This window comes from Cibotium barometz, chromosome 54 (assembly GCF_041138505.1).
Source record: "Cibotium barometz isolate CiBa-2024 chromosome 54, ASM4113850v1, whole genome shotgun sequence".
NCBI lineage: Eukaryota > Viridiplantae > Streptophyta > Polypodiopsida > Cyatheales > Cibotiaceae > Cibotium > Cibotium barometz.
The window spans coordinates 8,640,832-8,664,013 of record NC_141099.1 but is presented as its reverse complement, the minus strand read 5'-3'; the positions used below and the strand labels follow the sequence as shown (position 1 = coordinate 8,664,013).

The 23,182-nt window shown below is 47.0% G+C and overlaps 1 protein-coding gene across 2 annotated transcripts in view; it reads left to right on the top strand.

Moving 5' to 3' along the window:
- Positions 1-23,182, top strand: part of LOC147607828 (uncharacterized) — a 93,223-nt gene that overhangs the window by 16,119 nt on the left and 53,922 nt on the right. For both annotated transcript variants that reach the window (XR_015264638.1, XM_086790085.1), the window contains exon 2: positions 1,918-2,019. Coding sequence is in view for 1 of the 2 variants with exons in the window: in XM_086790085.1 (XP_086646211.1) it covers positions 1,918-2,019 (102 nt within the window). In the remaining variant the exon portion in view is untranslated. The remainder of the gene's footprint in view (positions 1-1,917; positions 2,020-23,182) is intronic.

Genomic DNA, 23,182 nt, shown 5'->3' with positions numbered 1-23,182 from the left:
GCGATTGGCCGGATACGGGTTTCATCCCACCGCCTCAGAGTGGAGAATGGTAGAGCTGAGCGCATCTTCAAAGCTGGGAAGCTCATACGGAGACCCAGAGAGGAGAGGATCTGTTGACTATGCCACATAGAGGTTGAGACAGAGGAGCATTACATATGCCGTTGCCCAGTATACTATGAGATATGCGGGAGGTTTCATTGTCTATTTTGTGAGGGATTTGGTCCACTTTCCAAGATCATTGACTTCCACGACCAGTGTTGCCTAGGCCTCTTCCTGCTTGAGCTCCGCAGACACAGGGACACCTTGAGAGAGCTTTGGCCCCTCCACGAGCTGCTCTGGACCTACCTCGACCGAGAGGAGTTACCTCGGACCGAGCCTTTGCACTCCAGTGTGCCCGACACCCCCGGCCGTCGGCCACGTTCACTCATCAGCTCCAGATCCAAGACATGCTCCACCGCCATCGAGCTACCTTTCCACGTGACATAGCTGAGGGAGACCTCTCGGCCATACTAATTAGCCCCATGCTTGATATTTTGGAGAGTGGTATACCATCTACTCGGAGATGATGCTGCTCTCATGTTTCGATGTTCTTAGTATTCCATGATGACTTGGGTCCCATCTCTCTCTTTCCTCTCTCTCAAGCTCTCTAGGGCCTACTACGTAGGCTCTCCCTCTCTCTGCCCCTCTCAAGCTCTCTATATCTACTACCTAGTCTCTCTCTCTCTCTCTCTCTCTCTCTCTCTCTCTCTCTTTGGCAATGAGGTACGGACTCCAGAGAAAAGGAAAAGGATGAGGCTTTTGCCTTATATACCACCACGGGCGACAAACCTTCTGGTAATTTTGGGTCATGGAAATGGACGAGGGCAATGTCCTTAGTGAGGGCAGTTTCGGGTGGGCCTTTGATGATGGGAGTGCCTCTAGTCCCTAGTGATTCCTCTGAGGAGGAGGACCAGAGTCTAGTCTAAACATTTTTGTACTTAGTGTTGTGAGTAGTCACTACACACTTTTTTGTATGTACTATTGTAGGCCACGAGCCACGTCTCTTATTTATGGCATGCTGCACGCATATGTTCACCATTCATGACTCTTTGTACTAGTGGTTTAACTTGTTTCTAGAATCTAGTTTATGACAACTTCTCTAGACTTTGCATCTCTAAATGTGTACAAATATCTATTTTTCAAGTGTTTCTTAAAGTGGACCTTACCTCAATCGAACTTGTTTTTCAAAATTGAAAAGTTTTGTACCGGTATTGTTTTTTAGTACCTGACAACTATGGAATTGATGTACTTGTTTTGTCCCATACACCATTGGTGGACGTTAACCTCTCTCTCTCTCTCTCTCTCTCTCTCTCTCTCGCTCTCTCGCTCGCTCTACCATATGTGTTTCTTTTTTCATGTCTCCGTATGTGCTCGTCCTTAGTCTCCTAGACCTTTGGGTCTTTTGTAGACGTTTAATACAATCTTTCTCATGGTCGCTCCCCCCTTCCACCCCCGCCTCCCCTCTCCCCAACACACACAACGCGTGCGCGCGCTCATCACGATAGAACACCAGAAGCTATATCTCTTATGGTTAATGGACATAATGAACAAGACACCAAGCTCCCTCTCTCAATTTTGTACACTTCTCCATCATCCCTTGAACGGGCTTTTCCTGATTGCAAAGAAGTTCCACTTCTTAGGAGACACCTCTCTCTTAATTTAATTTATCAGTCACAATATAATCAAAATCCCCCCTTAGGATTTCACATTTTGATTGTCCAAGCTTGTCTCCAAGTTGTTTGGCTGCCTTCGCATCCATGTGTTACCAGTTCTCTTGATCTCTAAAGAGGAAATTGTATTAAAATCTTTTTTTATTACCTCATTTTGTGTCCTATATTGAGAAACTCATAAATATTTGTTAAATTCAAATATTTCCAGGTACGATTGTTGAAATTGCATTAGCGAAGGATGGTGATGACGAGGATGACCACACTGATAGTGAGGAAGAACTTGAAGTCATTGATCAAACAAAACCAGAGGGTAATAGATCTTTGATCTTCTTCACTATATTATGTACAAAGTCTGTGTATCAAATCTACTTTTCTGATGCCAAACTGTACCGATACTCTTATTGCTGAAAACAGTGCATTAATGACAGCCAGACAATTAGCTTTCTGGTGTGTTTTAAGAATCGTGTGCTCAAATCTCAAGTTTTCAGTAACAAAATGTTTGCGGTGGACCCCTTCACATAGATGTAAGTTGATTAGGGTGGGTTCGGAACTGCCCACCTGTCTGGGGGGTGAACGCTGATAGTTTTGTTGAGCTGGAAGGAGAAAATGCAGTAGGTAGATCTAGAATAAGTCACTTTACCGTATAATGTTGGACATAAGCTTCATCGAATGCCTGTACTGGACCTGGACCTATCACATGCACAGCATGTGGACATGCTCAATCCCCAGTTTTAGGCTGTGATTAGGCACTTTTTGGGGAAGTAAACAACTAGGATTAATGATAGGTATTTTACCCAAGGCAGTAAGAAGAAGCTGGAGGACGTAACCTGGCAGTTTGGCATTTTACGGGTATTTTTTGTCATTTATTTGTCCAAGGACTTGGCCGACATGAGTTGCGTTGGCCGACTGTAGCATGGGGGTTTCTTATTTATATGATCCCAGGTTTGTGGGACAGGTCATAGGCTTAGGCGTTTCCTTTTGGAGGCCATGTTGGCTAGGATCTATATACATCTTGGTACGTATATACAGAAAACACTGTTTTGGCAGCATCTCTCTCTCTTCTCTCTGTTCATCTTTGCCATCTTTGCGATTTGCACAGTTTTTAAGACAGGCAGTTCTTCTACATGTTACACTGGTATCAGAGCTTGGTAGAAGTCCTAGAGGTGTTGAGTGCAGATTCATGCAAGGAGGGATCATAGCTGCATTGTACATGGAATGTCCTTTCATCTTGAGCATAGCTAGTAGTCCCAGACGAACAGATCTGGAATGAGGATTGGGGATCAGGCTTTTGCTGCTTAGGGCAAAGGTAAAGGAAAGGTATCCAATGTCAATGGCTACAAGGGCAAAGGTGGGACAGCTGCCTCTTCTCGCAAGGATGTAGACAAGGGTGACAATGGGAAGCCCAAGAAGGGCAAATGTAATTACCACCTGAAGCCACGGCACTACATAAATGAGTGTAGGAAAAGGCTTGCAAAAGAGGAGAAGAAAGATTCCGGCATGTTTGTGGCCGATGCATAAGCACCAAGTGCTGACAAAAAGGAATCAGCTCCTCTTGTAGGAGCAAAGACACAAGCTCATCAAAAGAAAAGGCATTTGCATTACCTTTCATGAGCAACCAAGTGTAGTAGCAAAGCCTCATCAATGTTGGCAAGTTGTTTTCGAAGGTCTTTCATCCTTTGTGAGCTACTCATCCATAGAGTCACCCTCATTCATATATGCAAAATGTCGAGCCGCTTTTTTAGGTAGGCCACATGAGCCTCGTTGCGCACCTGATATAGTGTTGCAAGGGCATCCCATGCTAATTGAGTAGTGACACATGAACGGACGTGTGGTATGATGCTCCTCTTTAGTGAGAGCAATGAGGGCATATGCATGTGCATCTCTAGAATCCCGTTGTCTTTGATTTGCAATAGGAGCTGCGGGTGCTTGTATGACTAATGTGATACAGTGATTGTAATACGTCATGTGGAAGTAGTAGGAGTAGGCTATTGCACTGCAGACATTGGACGTTCTTTCTCTTGTAACTATTTCCAAAAGCCCCTTTGCTACTAGTAGATGCCTCATCATATAGGACCACAACGGGTAGTTAGTCCTGTCGAGCCTATATTCGGCAGCAAGCATCCCAAACACATCATTGCCGGCCATACTGTCTGCAAGTGTACTCAATTCAAAAGATGCAAAACCCCCCAAATACTGCAAGTGTGTTTGCTACTGATTGTAATGTGTAGCGCTCTCTGAAAACGTGCAAATGAATGTATTGAGAGGAGTACAGGCATAGAGGATAAACTTTTTTTTTAAATATGCTTGGTTTAGCTTTGTTTTGGGACAGGCTGCAAAATTTGCAGAGGTCTTTTGGAGGCCCAAACGAACTCTGTTTTTGACGTTCTTCAGCTTGAGATACTCGGGATGATGAGGAATCCAATGATGTAAAATTTTTTAGGCTAGAAAACTGGCTCTGCACAGGCCGTGCCGCCAATTGATCTAGGCGGTAAGGGCAGCTAGTGCTTATTTGGGCCGAGCTGCCACTGTATGGGTGGAGCTGGCCAAATCAAAAATTTGATTTGGGGGGGTCTAATTGGATTGTCGGTGAGCTGTTGTGTGTATACGCCTTCTTAGAGCGGTGGGAGGAGAGGGTGGCAAAGAGGATGATGGGTGGCGGTTTTTCAACAGTTCGTATGCCTCACAAAGGGGCTAGGGTTCCTTGCTAAGGGGCCCTTATGCACCACAATCAAGGCCTCCCAAGAGACCAAGATGGCCCACGTGCAGGATGAGAAAAGCCACAAAGTTTTTTTTGGTACTTGACGAAGAAACGAACTACTCCACTTAGGTTGGTGAAGAAGAAGAGATCCCTGGACGCCAATGCTTTGATACCAAATGTTGGAGTAGAAGATGTAGCCAAGTACAAGAAACCACAGAGAGAGAGAGAGTAAGCCATACTGGTGAGAGTACATGAAGAGGCACACAACTCAATGTAATAGATAATGTACAAAGTAGTAAACCCTATAAGTGAAATAAGGCTGGTTCACATGCATAAGTGCTTGGGAGAAAAAACTCCTCTTATGGAGAGTAAAAAGTGCCCCGGCAAGTCCTAGAGTGTTCACACACCACTCCTCATGACATCCATTGCCTTTGCACAGGTTTGGACAGCGATTGAGCTACCAGTAGATGTCTCAGTCATTAGCGCAACGAATTCTGGGTTGCTAGCAGCGGAAGTAGAACTTCTTGCGCGGGGCAGGGTCCCTCACTCGAGGCCTCACCCACGGATATCCGGACAAGAGATTAATCCCTCGGTTCTTCTAAAACTGAACCCGGAAAAACTTCCCTCGCCCAGAAAGCACGGGCGATTCCTCCAGGATATTTTTACTCTAACGTAGTCAAGAGCCTTTAACTAACTGAACTGATCCGACCGAACCGATAAGTCCCATGGTCAGATCAAGGAAAGAACTTGCATTTGGATCATAGAGACCAACGCTTTTTTCCTCATTGAGAGGCACAGCCGTTGATTCTTTTCCATAGAACAATTTTTATCTGCGATTTACTTTATCTATCGTACCATAACAGAATTGAGTCTCATTTTAGGGATCCATCTGTTACGACCCTGTGTTTTTCTCTGGACAAGATGCAGGTGTGCACGGGGACATGGTGGACAGTGTGAATGGCATCAGGTGGGAGTGAAGATGGAAGCCCATGTGTGGATAACCCCATGTGTGAAAGGGGGCAAAGAGACATTAATTAAAAAGGTTTTATAACCTTTGGTGGCCATAAAGTTAATGTTTTAAAGGTTTCAAAACCTTAGGAGGCCACTAAGCAATATTTAGAGGTTACTCCACTTTTGGAGGCGCTGGTCTCTCTCTTGCTTTTGGGGAGGCGTGCAACTTCTCATGCGTGGAAGGGAGGAGAAGTGGGTCGACTGCATGTTTGCTGCAGGTACAGGCTGCGCATATCAGGCTGCTGCTGGTACAGGCGGCGCAGGCAGGTCTGTACGACTGTACGGACAGCTGTACGGACAGGACAGAAACTGGCGCTGGACAGTTCTGCTACAGGCGGCGCTGGCCAGATTTGGTTGTGCAGGTACAGGCGCATACAGGCAGGTGTACGACTGCAAGTACAGCTGTACGATTGCAGGTACAGCTGTACGACTGCATGCACAGGTGTACAGACAGGTACAGCTGGTACAGGCGGCTGCTGTACGACAGCTAATACAGGTGGCAGTTGCACACTATTGGGTACGGGTGGCTGCTGATGTTGACCTGTTCGGAAAGGTGGCTGCAGGCGTGTGCTTTTTGGAGGACACTGTGTTTCTACAGAAAGCTAGTGCTGTTTTTCCATGAACATAGACATCATGACGATGGCGTTCAACTGATGGAATTTTCAGCCTTTCTATGCTTTGATTCGGGACTGTTTTGGGACAGTTTATGGGCTGTTTTTGCTTGGTTGCAAATTCAGCAATGTACTTGGGTTTTTGGCTGCAAGTACAAGGTCATTTGGTTATGTTTCTTGGCATGGGAGTGATGCAAGCTCGCATGGCTGCGTGCTCATGGAGCAGATTGCTTTCTTCTTGCTAGAAAGGAACAGTGGGACCTACAGTATGGGCATCTCTATGTTGCCAGAAGTTTCAAAGGGAAACAGGCCTAAGGGTTTCATGTGGAAACAGGTCGTAGGTTTCTCGAGGAAACATGTTTTTGGGTTTCTCCAGGAGATAGGTCACATGCAGGCATAAGGTACAGGAATGGACACATGTTTGGTACAGCCTTGCTACTAATTGGGCAAGGGTCAGGGAATCCATGACAGAGATGGATAGTACCTTTGGAAGGTAGAGAGGGTTGGTACAGGTGTGTCGACTGTATGGTATGCTGTGCTGTGATACTCTTTTGAGAGACAGTTTGGGAGTCTGTGATGTGATGCAGAAGCACTGGATGTGTCAGGGTGTGATGCTGTTCATAGTGTGAGAGGCTATGGATGGTTGTGGCAGCCTTGATCATGGGAGAAAGCTTCTGTATGCAGACTCAATGTGAGAGAGTCTTTCGATGTGAACAATGGCTGGATTTATTTGTGGATGCCGTGTGGACAAGAAGCCAGATGCAGGTTCTTTGCAGGCTTCAGGAGTTCTACTGGGACGGCTGAGTTCCCAGCCTTATATTGTAATCAAAGCTCTTAAAATCAATTAAAGAAATACCGCAAGGGGCGCCACTGCGATTTGGGGCCAATCGGTGTCCGTGTACTGTTTGCAGGAGCACTCTAGCTTCCCCTGTTTGTTTTCCTTTTCTAGGTCCTCAATGGTGTTGAAGTGTTTTATGTGCAAATGTTTGTTCCACCGCCCTTTGGTTTCTGAAGGCCGGTTTACAAGGTTCCGTTGCCGGGACACATCGTCGACTTTCTCAAGGAGGCGAGTCCGTGGTTGCTTTGGTCGGGACAATCGCCAACTTTCCTAAGGGGGTGAGCTCGTGGTTGTCTCATGAGAGTCACATCAAAAGCTTCAACATGAGGAAAGTGAAAAGGAAGTGCAGGACACAGTACAGGATTTTGTGTCTTTGCCTATATGAGGTGAAGAGCAAGAGCTGAAGATGAAGTTCAGGAGAAAAGACACCAAGGACAAGAAGTAGTCGGCCAGGAACAAGAAGCAGTTGAAGTGTTATGGTGCAGGAGATGCGCTGAAGGCTATGGCTTTCGACAGTTTGTCACCAGTGGTATCTTCATAGAGGCTTCATGGGTTCGGAAGACAGTTAGTGGTGATCTACTATGCTTCATCGAGGACTTGTGCTTATCACTTGGGTGGATTGCAAGCAGGTTTTGGGTGCCTGAGGATGTATCAGTTGAGGCTCAGATGGGAGTGGAGGAACTTGACGAGGTTCTTATTCCTGAGCATATTCTGGCACATTAGGTACAGGGTAAAGTTTTCGTCGCTATCCTGTGAAGTTCAAGAGCTGTTCACTGATGGATACGAAGCGGATGGAGGAGGTTCACTGATGGATGCGAAGTGGATGGAGGAGGGTGACTTAGCAGATTCACCTCAAGAGTTGCAGCTTTATCTTGATGCCTTTGAGTTGGAGTCGACTCTTGTTACGGCTCATTCAGGTTCAGCAGAGCATAGGTCTGGAGCATTACCTGATGCTCGAGAGGGGGGTTAGCACCTCCGCTCCCTTGTTACAGACAGGCTCATTTGTTATCTAGGAGTCGCTTGGTGACATCTTTGTATTCACCCGAAGGTACTGAGGCTGACAGTACATCTGCTTATGGGACTTCTATGATCTTGTGTTCTAGACACATGAGATGGTAAAGTTGGGTATGGTTCACAGTCGCGCGCACCTTGAACTCTAACTGCAACTATGGATAACTCTATGGGGGGGCATAAGTCTTGCGAGCAGTCCTAGAGTTGGTTTGGTTCATGGAAATATGGATCGAACTCTATTTGCGCATGTATGCATACACTTTTTGAGGTAGAGGTATTTTTGTATTCTGGTGCCATTGGATCCTGGTATCATTGAGAATACATTGGGAAATACTCTGCATTGTGTCATGTGCTGCATGTATGTTGGTATGATACATCAAGTGCTTTATTATGTTCATGGGTGTGACTCCTGCGGGATGGCCATGATACATATGTGGGAAAGTACTTGGTAGATGTAGTGTTTGGATGCATTGAGTGCTTGCATATGCTCATGTTGTACCTTCAGTCTTGGGTCCTGCGGGATGCCCATGGGCGTAAGGCTTGCGAGCAGCCCTTAGACTGTTACTTTGGAATAGGTAGAGCATCTTGAGGAGCATATTGTTTGCGAATGCATATGTGTGTCATGCATATGTGTGCCATATGTAGAATGATGCATGGATTTGTTTTTGGCTAACACAGTTAACGTGTTTCCATTTGGTTTTAGACTTTTGCTGTAGGTTCTAAAGGAACAAGCAAGAGGACAGTGTGGCTTATTGTGCAGGATGATTGTTCTATCATCCAGATGCATTGGAAGGCCATTGTTTTTCCCATATGGGGTATCTTTGCTCATGCGATGCTTTACTGTGCCATTGAGTGCAATCGAGGACGCTTGCCATTTTTCAAGAGGGGGGTATGTTACGACCCTGTGTTTTTCTCTGGACAAGATGCAGGTGTGCACGGGGACATGGTGGACAGTGTGAATGGCATCAGGTGGGAGTGAAGATGGAAGCCCATGTGTGGATAACCCCATGTGTGAAAGGGGGCAAAGAGACATTAATTAAAAAGGTTTTATAACCTTTGGTGGCCATAAAGTTAATGTTTTAAAGGTTTCAAAACCTTAGGAGGCCACTAAGCAATATTTAGAGGTTACTCCACTTTTGGAGGCGCTGGTCTCTCTCTTGCTTCTCTCTCTTGCTTTTGGGGAGGCGTGCAACTTCTCATGCGTGGAAGGGAGGAGAAGTGGGTCGACTGCATGTTTGCTGCAGGTACAGGCTGCGCATATCAGGCTGCTGCTGGTACAGGCGGCGCAGGCAGGTCTGTACGACTGTACGGACAGCTGTACGGACAGGACAGAAACTGGCGCTGGACAGTTCTGCTACAGGCGGCGCTGGCCAGATTTGGTTGTGCAGGTACAGGCGCATACAGGCAGGTGTACGACTGCAAGTACAGCTGTACGATTGCAGGTACAGCTGTACGACTGCATGCACAGGTGTACGGACAGGTACAGCTGGTACAGGCGGCTGCTGTACGACAGCTAATACAGGTGGCAGTTGCACACTATTGGGTACGGGTGGCTGCTGATGTTGACCTGTTCGGAAAGGTGGCTGCAGGCGTGTGCTTTTTGGAGGACACTGTGTTTCTACAGAACGCTAGTGCTGTTTTTCCATGAACATAGACATCATGACGATGGCGTTCAACTGATGGAATTTTCAGCCTTTCTATGCTTTGATTCGGGATTGTTTTGGGACAGTTTATGGGCTGTTTTTGCTTGGTTGCAAATTCAGCAATGTACTTGGGTTTTTGGCTGCAAGTACAAGGTCATTTGGTTATGTTTCTTGGCATGGGAGTGATGCAAGCTCGCATGGCTGCGTGCTCATGGAGCAGATTGCTTTCTTCTTGCTAGAAAGGAACAGTGGGACCTACAGTATGGGCATCTCTATGTTGCCAGAAGTTTCAAAGGGAAACAGGCCTAAGGGTTTCATGTGGAAACAGGTCGTAGGTTTCTCGAGGAAACATGTTTTTGGGTTTCTCCAGGAGATAGGTCACATGCAGGCAGAAGGTACAGGAATGGACACATGTTTGGTACAGCCTTGCTACTAATTGGGCAAGGGTCAGGGAATCCATGACAGAGATGGATAGTACCTTTGGAAGGTAGAGAGGGTTGGTACAGGTGTGTCGACTGTATGGTATGCTGTGTTGTGATACTCTTTTGAGAGACATTTTGGGAGTCTGTGATGTGATGCAGAAGCACTGGATGTGTCAGGGTGTGATGCTGTTCATAGTGTGAGAGGCTATGGATGGTTGTGGCAGCCTTGATCATGGGAGAAAGCTTCTGTATGCAGACTCAATGTGAGAGAGTCTTTCGATGTGAACAATGGCTGGATTTATTTGTGGATGCCGTGTGGACAAGAAGCCAGATGCAGGTTCTTTGCAGGCTTCAGGAGTTCTACTGGGACGGCTGAGTTCCCAGCCTTATATTGTAATCAAAGCTCTTAAAATCAATTAAAGAAATACCGCAAGGGGCGCCACTGCGATTTGGGGCCAATCGGTGTCCGTGTACTGTTTGCAGGAGCACTCTAGCTCCCCCTGTTTGTTTTCCTTTTCTAGGTCCTCAATGGTGTTGAAGTGTTTTATGTGCAAATGTTTGTTCCACCGCCCTTTGGTTTCTGAAGGCCGGTTTACAAGGTTCCGTTGCCGGGACACATCGTCGACTTTCTCAAGGAGGCGAGTCCGTGGTTGCTTTGGTCGGGACAATCGCCAACTTTCCTAAGGGGGTGAGCTCGTGGCTGTCTCATGAGAGTCACATCAAAAGCTTCAACATGAGGAAAGTGAAAAGGAAGTGCAGGACACAGTACAGGATTTTGTGTCTTTGCCTATATGAGGTGAAGAGCAAGAGCTGAAGATGAAGTTCAGGAGAAAAGACACCAAGGACAAGAAGTAGTCGGCCAGGAACAAGAAGCAGTTGAAGTGTTATGGTGCAGGAGATGCGCTGAAGGCTATGGCTTTCGACAGTTTGTCACCAGTGGTATCTTCATAGAGGCTTCATGGGTTCGGAAGACAGTTAGTGGTGATCTACTATGCTTCATCGAGGACTTGTGCTTATCACTTGGGTGGAGTGCAAGCAGGTTTTGGGTGCCTGAGGATGTATCAGTTGAGGCTCAGATGGGAGTGGAGGAACTTGACGAGGTTCTTATTCCTGAGCATATTCTGGCACATTAGGTACAGGGTAAAGTTTTCGTCGCTATCCTGTGAAGTTCAAGAGCTGTTCACTGATGGATACGAAGCGGATGGAGGAGGTTCACTGATGGATGCGAAGTGGATGGAGGAGGGTGACTTAGCAGATTCACCTCAAGAGTTGCAGCTTTATCTTGATGCCTTTGAGTTGGAGTCGACTCTTGTTACGGCTCATTCAGGTTCAGCAGAGCATAGGTCTGGAGCATTACCTGATGCTCGAGAGGGGGGTTAGCACCTCCGCTCCCTTGTTACAGACAGGCTCATTTGTTATCTAGGAGTCGCTTGGTGACATCTTTGTATTCACCCGAAGGTACTGAGGCTGACAGTACATCTGCTTATGGGACTTCTATGATCTTGTGTTCTAGACACATGAGATGGTAAAGTTGGGTATGGTTCACAGTCGCGCGCACCTTGAACTCTAACTGCAACTATGGATAACTCTATGGGGGGGCATAAGTCTTGCGAGCAGTCCTAGAGTTGGTTTGGTTCATGGAAATATGGATCGAACTCTATTTGCGCATGTATGCATACACTTTTTGAGGTAGAGGTATTTTTGTATTCTGGTGCCATTGGATCCTGGTATCATTGAGAATACATTGGGAAATACTCTGCATTGTGTCATGTGCTGCATGTATGTTGGTATGATACATCAAGTGCTTTATTATGTTCATGGGTGTGACTCCTGCGGGATGGCCATGATACATATGTGGGAAAGTACTTGGTAGATGTAGTGTTTGGATGCATTGAGTGCTTGCATATGCTCATGTTGTACCTTCAGTCTTGGGTCCTGCGGGATGCCCATGGGCGTAAGGCTTGCGAGCAGCCCTTAGACTGTTACTTTGGAATAGGTAGAGCATCTTGAGGAGCATATTGTTTGCGAATGCATATGTGTGTCATGCATATGTGTGCCATATGTAGAATGATGCATGGATTTGTTTTTGGCTAACACAGTTAACGTGTTTCCATTTGGTTTTAGACTTTTGCTGTAGGTTCTAAAGGAACAAGCAAGAGGACAGTGTGGCTTATTGTGCAGGATGATTGTTCTATCATCCAGATGCATTGGAAGGCCATTGTTTTTCCCATATGGGGTATCTTTGCTCATGCGATGCTTTACTGTGCCATTGAGTGCAATCGAGGACGCTTGCCATTTTTCAAGAGGGGGGTATGTTACGACCCTGTGTTTTTCTCTGGACAAGATGCAGGTGTGCACGGGGACATGGTGGACAGTGTGAATGGCATCAGGTGGGAGTGAAGATGGAAGCCCATGTGTGGATAACCCCATGTGTGAAAGGGGGCAAAGAGACATTAATTAAAAAGGTTTTATAACCTTTGGTGGCCATAAAGTTAATGTTTTAAAGGTTTCAAAACCTTAGGAGGCCACTAAGCAATATTTAGAGGTTACTCCACTTTTGGAGGCGCTGGTCTCTCTCTTGCTTTTGGGGAGGCGTGCAACTTCTCATGCGTGGAAGGGAGGAGAAGTGGGTCGACTGCATGTTTGCTGCAGGTACAGGCTGCGCATATCAGGCTGCTGCTGGTACAGGCGGCGCAGGCAGGTCTGTACGACTGTACGGACAGCTGTACGGACAGGACAGAAACTGGCGCTGGACAGTTCTGCTACAGGCGGCGCTGGCCAGATTTGGTTGTGCAGGTACAGGCGCATACAGGCAGGTGTACGACTGCAAGTACAGCTGTACGATTGCAGGTACAGCTGTACGACTGCATGCACAGGTGTACAGACAGGTACAGCTGGTACAGGCGGCTGCTGTACGACAGCTAATACAGGTGGCAGTTGCACACTATTGGGTACGGGTGGCTGCTGATGTTGACCTGTTCGGAAAGGTGGCTGCAGGCGTGTGCTTTTTGGAGGACACTGTGTTTCTACAGAAAGCTAGTGCTGTTTTTCCATGAACATAGACATCATGACGATGGCGTTCAACTGATGGAATTTTCAGCCTTTCTATGCTTTGATTCGGGACTGTTTTGGGACAGTTTATGGGCTGTTTTTGCTTGGTTGCAAATTCAGCAATGTACTTGGGTTTTTGGCTGCAAGTACAAGGTCATTTGGTTATGTTTCTTGGCATGGGAGTGATGCAAGCTCGCATGGCTGCGTGCTCATGGAGCAGATTGCTTTCTTCTTGCTAGAAAGGAACAGTGGGACCTACAGTATGGGCATCTCTATGTTGCCAGAAGTTTCAAAGGGAAACAGGCCTAAGGGTTTCATGTGGAAACAGGTCGTAGGTTTCTCGAGGAAACATGTTTTTGGGTTTCTCCAGGAGATAGGTCACATGCAGGCAGAAGGTACAGGAATGGACACATGTTTGGTACAGCCTTGCTACTAATTGGGCAAGGGTCAGGGAATCCATGACAGAGATGGATAGTACCTTTGGAAGGTAGAGAGGGTTGGTACAGGTGTGTCGACTGTATGGTATGCTGTGCTGTGATACTCTTTTGAGAGACAGTTTGGGAGTCTGTGATGTGATGCAGAAGCACTGGATGTGTCAGGGTGTGATGCTGTTCATAGTGTGAGAGGCTATGGATGGTTGTGGCAGCCTTGATCATGGGAGAAAGCTTCTGTATGCAGACTCAATGTGAGAGAGTCTTTCGATGTGAACAATGGCTGGATTTATTTGTGGATGCCGTGTGGACAAGAAGCCAGATGCAGGTTCTTTGCAGGCTTCAGGAGTTCTACTGGGACGGCTGAGTTCCCAGCCTTATATTGTAATCAAAGCTCTTAAAATCAATTAAAGAAATACCGCAAGGGGCGCCACTGCGATTTGGGGCCAATCGGTGTCCGTGTACTGTTTGCAGGAGCACTCTAGCTTCCCCTGTTTGTTTTCCTTTTCTAGGTCCTCAATGGTGTTGAAGTGTTTTATGTGCAAATGTTTGTTCCACCGCCCTTTGGTTTCTGAAGGCCGGTTTACAAGGTTCCGTTGCCGGGACACATCGTCGACTTTCTCAAGGAGGCGAGTCCGTGGTTGCTTTGGTCGGGACAATCGCCAACTTTCCTAAGGGGGTGAGCTCGTGGCTGTCTCATGAGAGTCACATCAAAAGCTTCAACATGAGGAAAGTGAAAAGGAAGTGCAGGACACAGTACAGGATTTTGTGTCTTTGCCTATATGAGGTGAAGAGCAAGAGCTGAAGATGAAGTTCAGGAGAAAAGACACCAAGGACAAGAAGTAGTCGGCCAGGAACAAGAAGCAGTTGAAGTGTTATGGTGCAGGAGATGCGCTGAAGGCTATGGCTTTCGACAGTTTGTCACCAGTGGTATCTTCATAGAGGCTTCATGGGTTCGGAAGACAGTTAGTGGTGATCTACTATGCTTCATCGAGGACTTGTGCTTATCACTTGGGTGGAGTGCAAGCAGGTTTTGGGTGCCTGAGGATGTATCAGTTGAGGCTCAGATGGGAGTGGAGGAACTTGACGAGGTTCTTATTCCTGAGCATATTCTGGCACATTAGGTACAGGGTAAAGTTTTCGTCGCTATCCTGTGAAGTTCAAGAGCTGTTCACTGATGGATACGAAGCGGATGGAGGAGGTTCATTGATGGATGCGAAGTGGATGGAGGAGGGTGACTTAGCAGATTCACCTCAAGAGTTGCAGCTTTATCTTGATGCCTTTGAGTTGGAGTCGACTCTTGTTACGGCTCATTCAGGTTCAGCAGAGCATAGGTCTGGAGCATTACCTGATGCTCGAGAGGGGGGTTAGCACCTCCGCTCCCTTGTTACAGACAGGCTCATTTGTTATCTAGGAGTCGCTTGGTGACATCTTTGTATTCACCCGAAGGTACTGAGGCTGACAGTACATCTGCTTATGGGACTTCTATGATCTTGTGTTCTAGACACATGAGATGGTAAAGTTGGGTATGGTTCACAGTCGCGCGCACCTTGAACTCTAACTGCAACTATGGATAACTCTATGGGGGGGCATAAGTCTTGCGAGCAGTCCTAGAGTTGGTTTGGTTCATGGAAATATGGATCGAACTCTATTTGCGCATGTATGCATACACTTTTTGAGGTAGAGGTATTTTTGTATTCTGGTGCCATTGGATCCTGGTATCATTGAGAATACATTGGGAAATACTCTGCATTGTGTCATGTGCTGCATGTATGTTGGTATGATACATCAAGTGCTTTATTATGTTCATGGGTGTGACTCCTGCGGGATGGCCATGATACATATGTGGGAAAGTACTTGGTAGATGTAGTGTTTGGATGCATTGAGTGCTTGCATATGCTCATGTTGTACCTTCAGTCTTGGGTCCTGCGGGATGCCCATGGGCGTAAGGCTTGCGAGCAGCCCTTAGACTGTTACTTTGGAATAGGTAGAGCATCTTGAGGAGCATATTGTTTGCGAATGCATATGTGTGTCATGCATATGTGTGCCATATGTAGAATGATGCATGGATTTGTTTTTGGCTAACACAGTTAACGTGTTTCCATTTGGTTTTAGACTTTTGCTGTAGGTTCTAAAGGAACAAGCAAGAGGACAGTGTGGCTTATTGTGCAGGATGATTGTTCTATCATCCAGATGCATTGGAAGGCCATTGTTTTTCCCATATGGGGTATCTTTGCTCATGCGATGCTTTACTGTGCCATTGAGTGCAATCGAGGACGCTTGCCATTTTTCAAGAGGGGGGTATGTTACGACCCTGTGTTTTTCTCTGGACAAGATGCAGGTGTGCACGGGGACATGGTGGACAGTGTGAATGGCATCAGGTGGGAGTGAAGATGGAAGCCCATGTGTGGATAACCCCATGTGTGAAAGGGGGCAAAGAGACATTAATTAAAAAGGTTTTATAACCTTTGGTGGCCATAAAGTTAATGTTTTAAAGGTTTCAAAACCTTAGGAGGCCACTAAGCAATATTTAGAGGTTACTCCACTTTTGGAGGCGCTGGTCTCTCTCTTGCTTTTGGGGAGGCGTGCAACTTCTCATGCGTGGAAGGGAGGAGAAGTGGGTCGACTGCATGTTTGCTGCAGGTACAGGCTGCGCATATCAGGCTGCTGCTGGTACAGGCGGCGCAGGCAGGTCTGTACGACTGTACGGACAGCTGTACGGACAGGACAGAAACTGGCGCTGGACAGTTCTGCTACAGGCGGCGCTGGCCAGATTTGGTTGTGCAGGTACAGGCGCATACAGGCAGGTGTACGACTGCAAGTACAGCTGTACGATTGCAGGTACAGCTGTACGACTGCAGGCACAGGTGTACGGACAGGTACAGCTGGTACAGGCGGCTGCTGTACGACAGCTAATACAGGTGGCAGTTGCACACTATTGGGTACGGGTGGCTGCTGATGTTGACCTGTTCGGAAAGGTGGCTGCAGGCGTGTGCTTTTTGGAGGACACTGTGTTTCTACAGAACGCTAGTGCTGTTTTTCCATGAACATAGACATCATGACGATGGCGTTCAACTGATGGAATTTTCAGCCTTTCTATGCTTTGATTCGGGATTGTTTTGGGACAGTTTATGGGCTGTTTTTGCTTGGTTGCAAATTCAGCAATGTACTTGGGTTTTTGGCTGCAAGTACAAGGTCATTTGGTTATGTTTCTTGGCATGGGAGTGATGCAAGCTCGCATGGCTGCGTGCTCATGGAGCAGATTGCTTTCTTCTTGCTAGAAAGGAACAGTGGGACCTACAGTATGGGCATCTCTATGTTGCCAGAAGTTTCAAAGGGAAACAGGCCTAAGGGTTTCATGTGGAAACAGGTCGTAGGTTTCTCGAGGAAACATGTTTTTGGGTTTCTCCAGGAGATAGGTCACATGCAGGCAGAAGGTACAGGAATGGACACATGTTTGGTACAGCCTTGCTACTAATTGGGCAAGGGTCAGGGAATCCATGACAGAGATGGATAGTACCTTTGGAAGGTAGAGAGGGTTGGTACAGGTGTGTCGACTGTATGGTATGCTGTGTTGTGATACTCTTTTGAGAGACATTTTGGGAGTCTGTGATGTGATGCAGAAGCACTGGATGTGTCAGGGTGTGATGCTGTTCATAGTGTGAGAGGCTATGGATGGTTGTGGCAGCCTTGATCATGGGAGAAAGCTTCTGTATGCAGACTCAATGTGAGAGAGTCTTTCGATGTGAACAATGGCTGGATTTATTTGTGGATGCCGTGTGGACAAGAAGCCAGATGCAGGTTCTTTGCAGGCTTCAGGAGTTCTACTGGGACGGCTGAGTTCCCAGCCTTATATTGTAATCAAAGCTCTTAAAATCAATTAAAGAAATACCGCAAGGGGCGCCACTGCGATTTGGGGCCAATCGGTGTCCGTGTACTGTTTGCAGGAGCACTCTAGCTCCCCCTGTTTGTTTTCCTTTTCTAGGTCCTCAATGGTGTTGAAGTGTTTTATGTGCAAATGTTTGTTCCACCGCCCTTTGGTTTCTGAAGGCCGGTTTACAAGGTTCCGTTGCCGGGACACATCGTCGACTTTCTCAAGGAGGCGAGTCCGTGGTTGCTTTGGTCGGGACAATCGCCAACTTTCCTAAGGGGGTGAGCTCGTGGCTGTCTCATGAGAGTCACATCAAAAGCTTCAACATGAGGAAAGTGAAAAGGAAGTGCAGGACACAGTACAGGATTTTGTGTCTTTGCCTATATGAGGTGAAGAGCAAGAGCTGAAGATGAAGTTCAGGAGAAAAGACACCAAGGACAAGAAGTAGTCGGCCAGGAACAAGAAGCAGTTGAAGTGTTATGGTGCAGGAGATGCGCTGAAGGCTATGGCTTTCGACAGTTTGTCACCAGTGGTATCTTCATAGAGGCTTCATGGGTTCGGAAGACAGTTAGTGGTGATCTACTATGCTTCATCGAGGACTTGTGCTTATCACTTGGGTGGAGTGCAAGCAGGTTTTGGGTGCCTGAGGATGTATCAGTTGAGGCTCAGATGGGAGTGGAGGAACTTGACGAGGTTCTTATTCCTGAGCATATTCTGGCACATTAGGTACAGGGTAAAGTTTTCGTCGCTATCCTGTGAAGTTCAAGAGCTGTTCACTGATGGATACGAAGCGGATGGAGGAGGTTCATTGATGGATGCGAAGTGGATGGAGGAGGGTGACTTAGCAGATTCACCTCAAGAGTTGCAGCTTTATCTTGATGCCTTTGAGTTGGAGTCGACTCTTGTTACGGCTCATTCAGGTTCAGCAGAGCATAGGTCTGGAGCATTACCTGATGCTCGAGAGGGGGGTTAGCACCTCCGCTCCCTTGTTACAGACAGGCTCATTTGTTATCTAGGAGTCGCTTGGTGACATCTTTGTATTCACCCGAAGGTACTGAGGCTGACAGTACATCTGCTTATGGGACTTCTATGATCTTGTGTTCTAGACACATGAGATGGTAAAGTTGGGTATGGTTCACAGTCGCGCGCACCTTGAACTCTAACTGCAACTATGGATAACTCTATGGGGGGGCATAAGTCTTGCGAGCAGTCCTAGAGTTGGTTTGGTTCATGGAAATATGGATCGAACTCTATTTGCGCATGTATGCATACACTTTTTGAGGTAGAGGTATTTTTGTATTCTGGTGCCATTGGATCCTGGTATCATTGAGAATACATTGGGAAATACTCTGCATTGTGTCATGTGCTGCATGTATGTTGGTATGATACATCAAGTGCTTTATTATGTTCATGGGTGTGACTCCTGCGGGATGGCCATGATACATATGTGGGAAAGTACTTGGTAGATGTAGTGTTTGGATGCATTGAGTGCTTGCATATGCTCATGTTGTACCTTCAGTCTTGGGTCCTGCGGGATGCCCATGGGCGTAAGGCTTGCGAGCAGCCCTTAGACTGTTACTTTGGAATAGGTAGAGCATCTTGAGGAGCATATTGTTTGCGAATGCATATGTGTGTCATGCATATGTGTGCCATATGTAGAATGATGCATGGATTTGTTTTTGGCTAACACAGTTAACGTGTTTCCATTTGGTTTTAGACTTTTGCTGTAGGTTCTAAAGGAACAAGCAAGAGGACAGTGTGGCTTATTGTGCAGGATGATTGTTCTATCATCCAGATGCATTGGAAGGCCATTGTTTTTCCCATATGGGGTATCTTTGCTCATGCGATGCTTTACTGTGCCATTGAGTGCAATCGAGGACGCTTGCCATTTTTCAAGAGGGGGGTATGTTACGACCCTGTGTTTTTCTCTGGACAAGATGCAGGTGTGCACGGGGACATGGTGGACAGTGTGAATGGCATCAGGTGGGAGTGAAGATGGAAGCCCATGTGTGGATAACCCCATGTGTGAAAGGGGGCAAAGAGACATTAATTAAAAAGGTTTTATAACCTTTGGTGGCCATAAAGTTAATGTTTTAAAGGTTTCAAAACCTTAGGAGGCCACTAAGCAATATTTAGAGGTTACTCCACTTTTGGAGGCGCTGGTCTCTCTCTTGCTTTTGGGGAGGCGTGCAACTTCTCATGCGTGGAAGGGAGGAGAAGTGGGTCGACTGCATGTTTGCTGCAGGTACAGGCTGCGCATATCAGGCTGCTGCTGGTACAGGCGGCGCAGGCAGGTCTGTACGACTGTACGGACAGCTGTACGGACAGGACAGAAATTGGCGCTGGACAGTTCTGCTACAGGCGGCGCTGGCCAGATTTGGTTGTGCAGGTACAGGCGCATACAGGCAGGTGTACGACTGCAAGTACAGCTGTACGATTGCAGGTACAGCTGTACGACTGCAGGCACAGGTGTACGGACAGGTACAGCTGGTACAGGCGGCTGCTGTACGACAGCTAATACAGGTGGCAGTTGCACACTATTGGGTACGGGTGGCTGCTGATGTTGACCTGTTCGGAAAGGTGGCTGCAGGCGTGTGCTTTTTGGAGGACACTGTGTTTCTACAGAACGCTAGTGCTGTTTTTCCATGAACATAGACATCATGACGATGGCGTTCAACTGATGGAATTTTCAGCCTTTCTATGCTTTGATTCGGGATTGTTTTGGGACAGTTTATGGGCTGTTTTTGCTTGGTTGCAAATTCAGCAATGTACTTGGGTTTTTGGCTGCAAGTACAAGGTCATTTGGTTATGTTTCTTGGCATGGGAGTGATGCAAGCTCGCATGGCTGCGTGCTCATGGAGCAGATTGCTTTCTTCTTGCTAGAAAGGAACAGTGGGACCTACAGTATGGGCATCTCTATGTTGCCAGAAGTTTCAAAGGGAAACAGGCCTAAGGGTTTCATGTGGAAACAGGTCGTAGGTTTCTCGAGGAAACATGTTTTTGGGTTTCTCCAGGAGATAGGTCACATGCAGGCAGAAGGTACAGGAATGGACACATGTTTGGTACAGCCTTGCTACTAATTGGGCAAGGGTCAGGGAATCCATGACAGAGATGGATAGTACCTTTGGAAGGTAGAGAGGGTTGGTACAGGTGTGTCGACTGTATGGTATGCTGTGTTGTGATACTCTTTTGAGAGACATTTTGGGAGTCTGTGATGTGATGCAGAAGCACTGGATGTGTCAGGGTGTGATGCTGTTCATAGTGTGAGAGGCTATGGATGGTTGTGGCAGCCTTGATCATGGGAGAAAGCTTCTGTATGCAGACTCAATGTGAGAGAGTCTTTCGATGTGAACAATGGCTGGATTTATTTGTGGATGCCGTGTGGACAAGAAGCCAGATGCAGGTTCTTTGCAGGCTTCAGGAGTTCTACTGGGACGGCTGAGTTCCCAGCCTTATATTGTAATCAAAGCTCTTAAAATCAATTAAAGAAATACCGCAAGGGGCGCCACTGCGATTTGGGGCCAATCGGTGTCCGTGTACTGTTTGCAGGAGCACTCTAGCTCCCCCTGTTTGTTTTCCTTTTCTAGGTCCTCAATGGTGTTGAAGTGTTTTATGTGCAAATGTTTGTTCCACCGCCCTTTGGTTTCTGAAGGCCGGTTTACAAGGTTCCGTTGCCGGGACACATCGTCGACTTTCTCAAGGAGGCGAGTCCGTGGTTGCTTTGGTCGGGACAATCGCCAACTTTCCTAAGGGGGTGAGCTCGTGGCTGTCTCATGAGAGTCACATCAAAAGCTTCAACATGAGGAAAGTGAAAAGGAAGTGCAGGACACAGTACAGGATTTTGTGTCTTTGCCTATATGAGGTGAAGAGCAAGAGCTGAAGATGAAGTTCAGGAGAAAAGACACCAAGGACAAGAAGTAGTCGGCCAGGAACAAGAAGCAGTTGAAGTGTTATGGTGCAGGAGATGCGCTGAAGGCTATGGCTTTCGACAGTTTGTCACCAGTGGTATCTTCATAGAGGCTTCATGGGTTCGGAAGACAGTTAGTGGTGATCTACTATGCTTCATCGAGGACTTGTGCTTATCACTTGGGTGGAGTGCAAGCAGGTTTTGGGTGCCTGAGGATGTATCAGTTGAGGCTCAGATGGGAGTGGAGGAACTTGACGAGGTTCTTATTCCTGAGCATATTCTGGCACATTAGGTACATGGTAAAGTTTTCGTCGCTATCCTGTGAAGTTCAAGAGCTGTTCACTGATGGATACGAAGCGGATGGAGGAGGTTCATTGATGGATGCGAAGTGGATGGAGGAGGGTGACTTAGCAGATTCACCTCAAGAGTTGCAGCTTTATCTTGATGCCTTTGAGTTGGAGTCGACTCTTGTTACGGCTCATTCAGGTTCAGCAGAGCATAGGTCTGGAGCATTACCTGATGCTCGAGAGGGGGGTTAGCACCTCCGCTCCCTTGTTACAGACAGGCTCATTTGTTATCTAGGAGTCGCTTGGTGACATCTTTGTATTCACCCGAAGGTACTGAGGCTGACAGTACATCTGCTTATGGGACTTCTATGATCTTGTGTTCTAGACACATGAGATGGTAAAGTTGGGTATGGTTCACAGTCGCGCGCACCTTGAACTCTAACTGCAACTATGGATAACTCTATGGGGGGGCATAAGTCTTGCGAGCAGTCCTAGAGTTGGTTTGGTTCATGGAAATATGGATCGAACTCTATTTGCGCATGTATGCATACACTTTTTGAGGTAGAGGTATTTTTGTATTCTGGTGCCATTGGATCCTGGTATCATTGAGAATACATTGGGAAATACTCTGCATTGTGTCATGTGCTGCATGTATGTTGGTATGATACATCAAGTGCTTTATTATGTTCATGGGTGTGACTCCTGCGGGATGGCCATGATACATATGTGGGAAAGTACTTGGTAGATGTAGTGTTTGGATGCATTGAGTGCTTGCATATGCTCATGTTGTACCTTCAGTCTTGGGTCCTGCGGGATGCCCATGGGCGTAAGGCTTGCGAGCAGCCCTTAGACTGTTACTTTGGAATAGGTAGAGCATCTTGAGGAGCATATTGTTTGCGAATGCATATGTGTGTCATGCATATGTGTGCCATATGTAGAATGATGCATGGATTTGTTTTTGGCTAACACAGTTAACGTGTTTCCATTTGGTTTTAGACTTTTGCTGTAGGTTCTAAAGGAACAAGCAAGAGGACAGTGTGGCTTATTGTGCAGGATGATTGTTCTATCATCCAGATGCATTGGAAGGCCATTGTTTTTCCCATATGGGGTATCTTTGCTCATGCGATGCTTTACTGTGCCATTGAGTGCAATCGAGGACGCTTGCCATTTTTCAAGAGGGGGGTATGTTACGACCCTGTGTTTTTCTCTGGACAAGATGCAGGTGTGCACGGGGACATGGTGGACAGTGTGAATGGCATCAGGTGGGAGTGAAGATGGAAGCCCATGTGTGGATAACCCCATGTGTGAAAGGGGGCAAAGAGACATTAATTAAAAAGGTTTTATAACCTTTGGTGGCCATAAAGTTAATGTTTTAAAGGTTTCAAAACCTTAGGAGGCCACTAAGCAATATTTAGAGGTTACTCCACTTTTGGAGGCGCTGGTCTCTCTCTTGCTTTTGGGGAGGCGTGCAACTTCTCATGCGTGGAAGGGAGGAGAAGTGGGTCGACTGCATGTTTGCTGCAGGTACAGGCTGCGCATATCAGGCTGCTGCTGGTACAGGCGGCGCAGGCAGGTCTGTACGACTGTACGGACAGCTGTACGGACAGGACAGAAACTGGCGCTGGACAGTTCTGCTACAGGCGGCGCTGGCCAGATTTGGTTGTGCAGGTACAGGCGCATACAGGCAGGTGT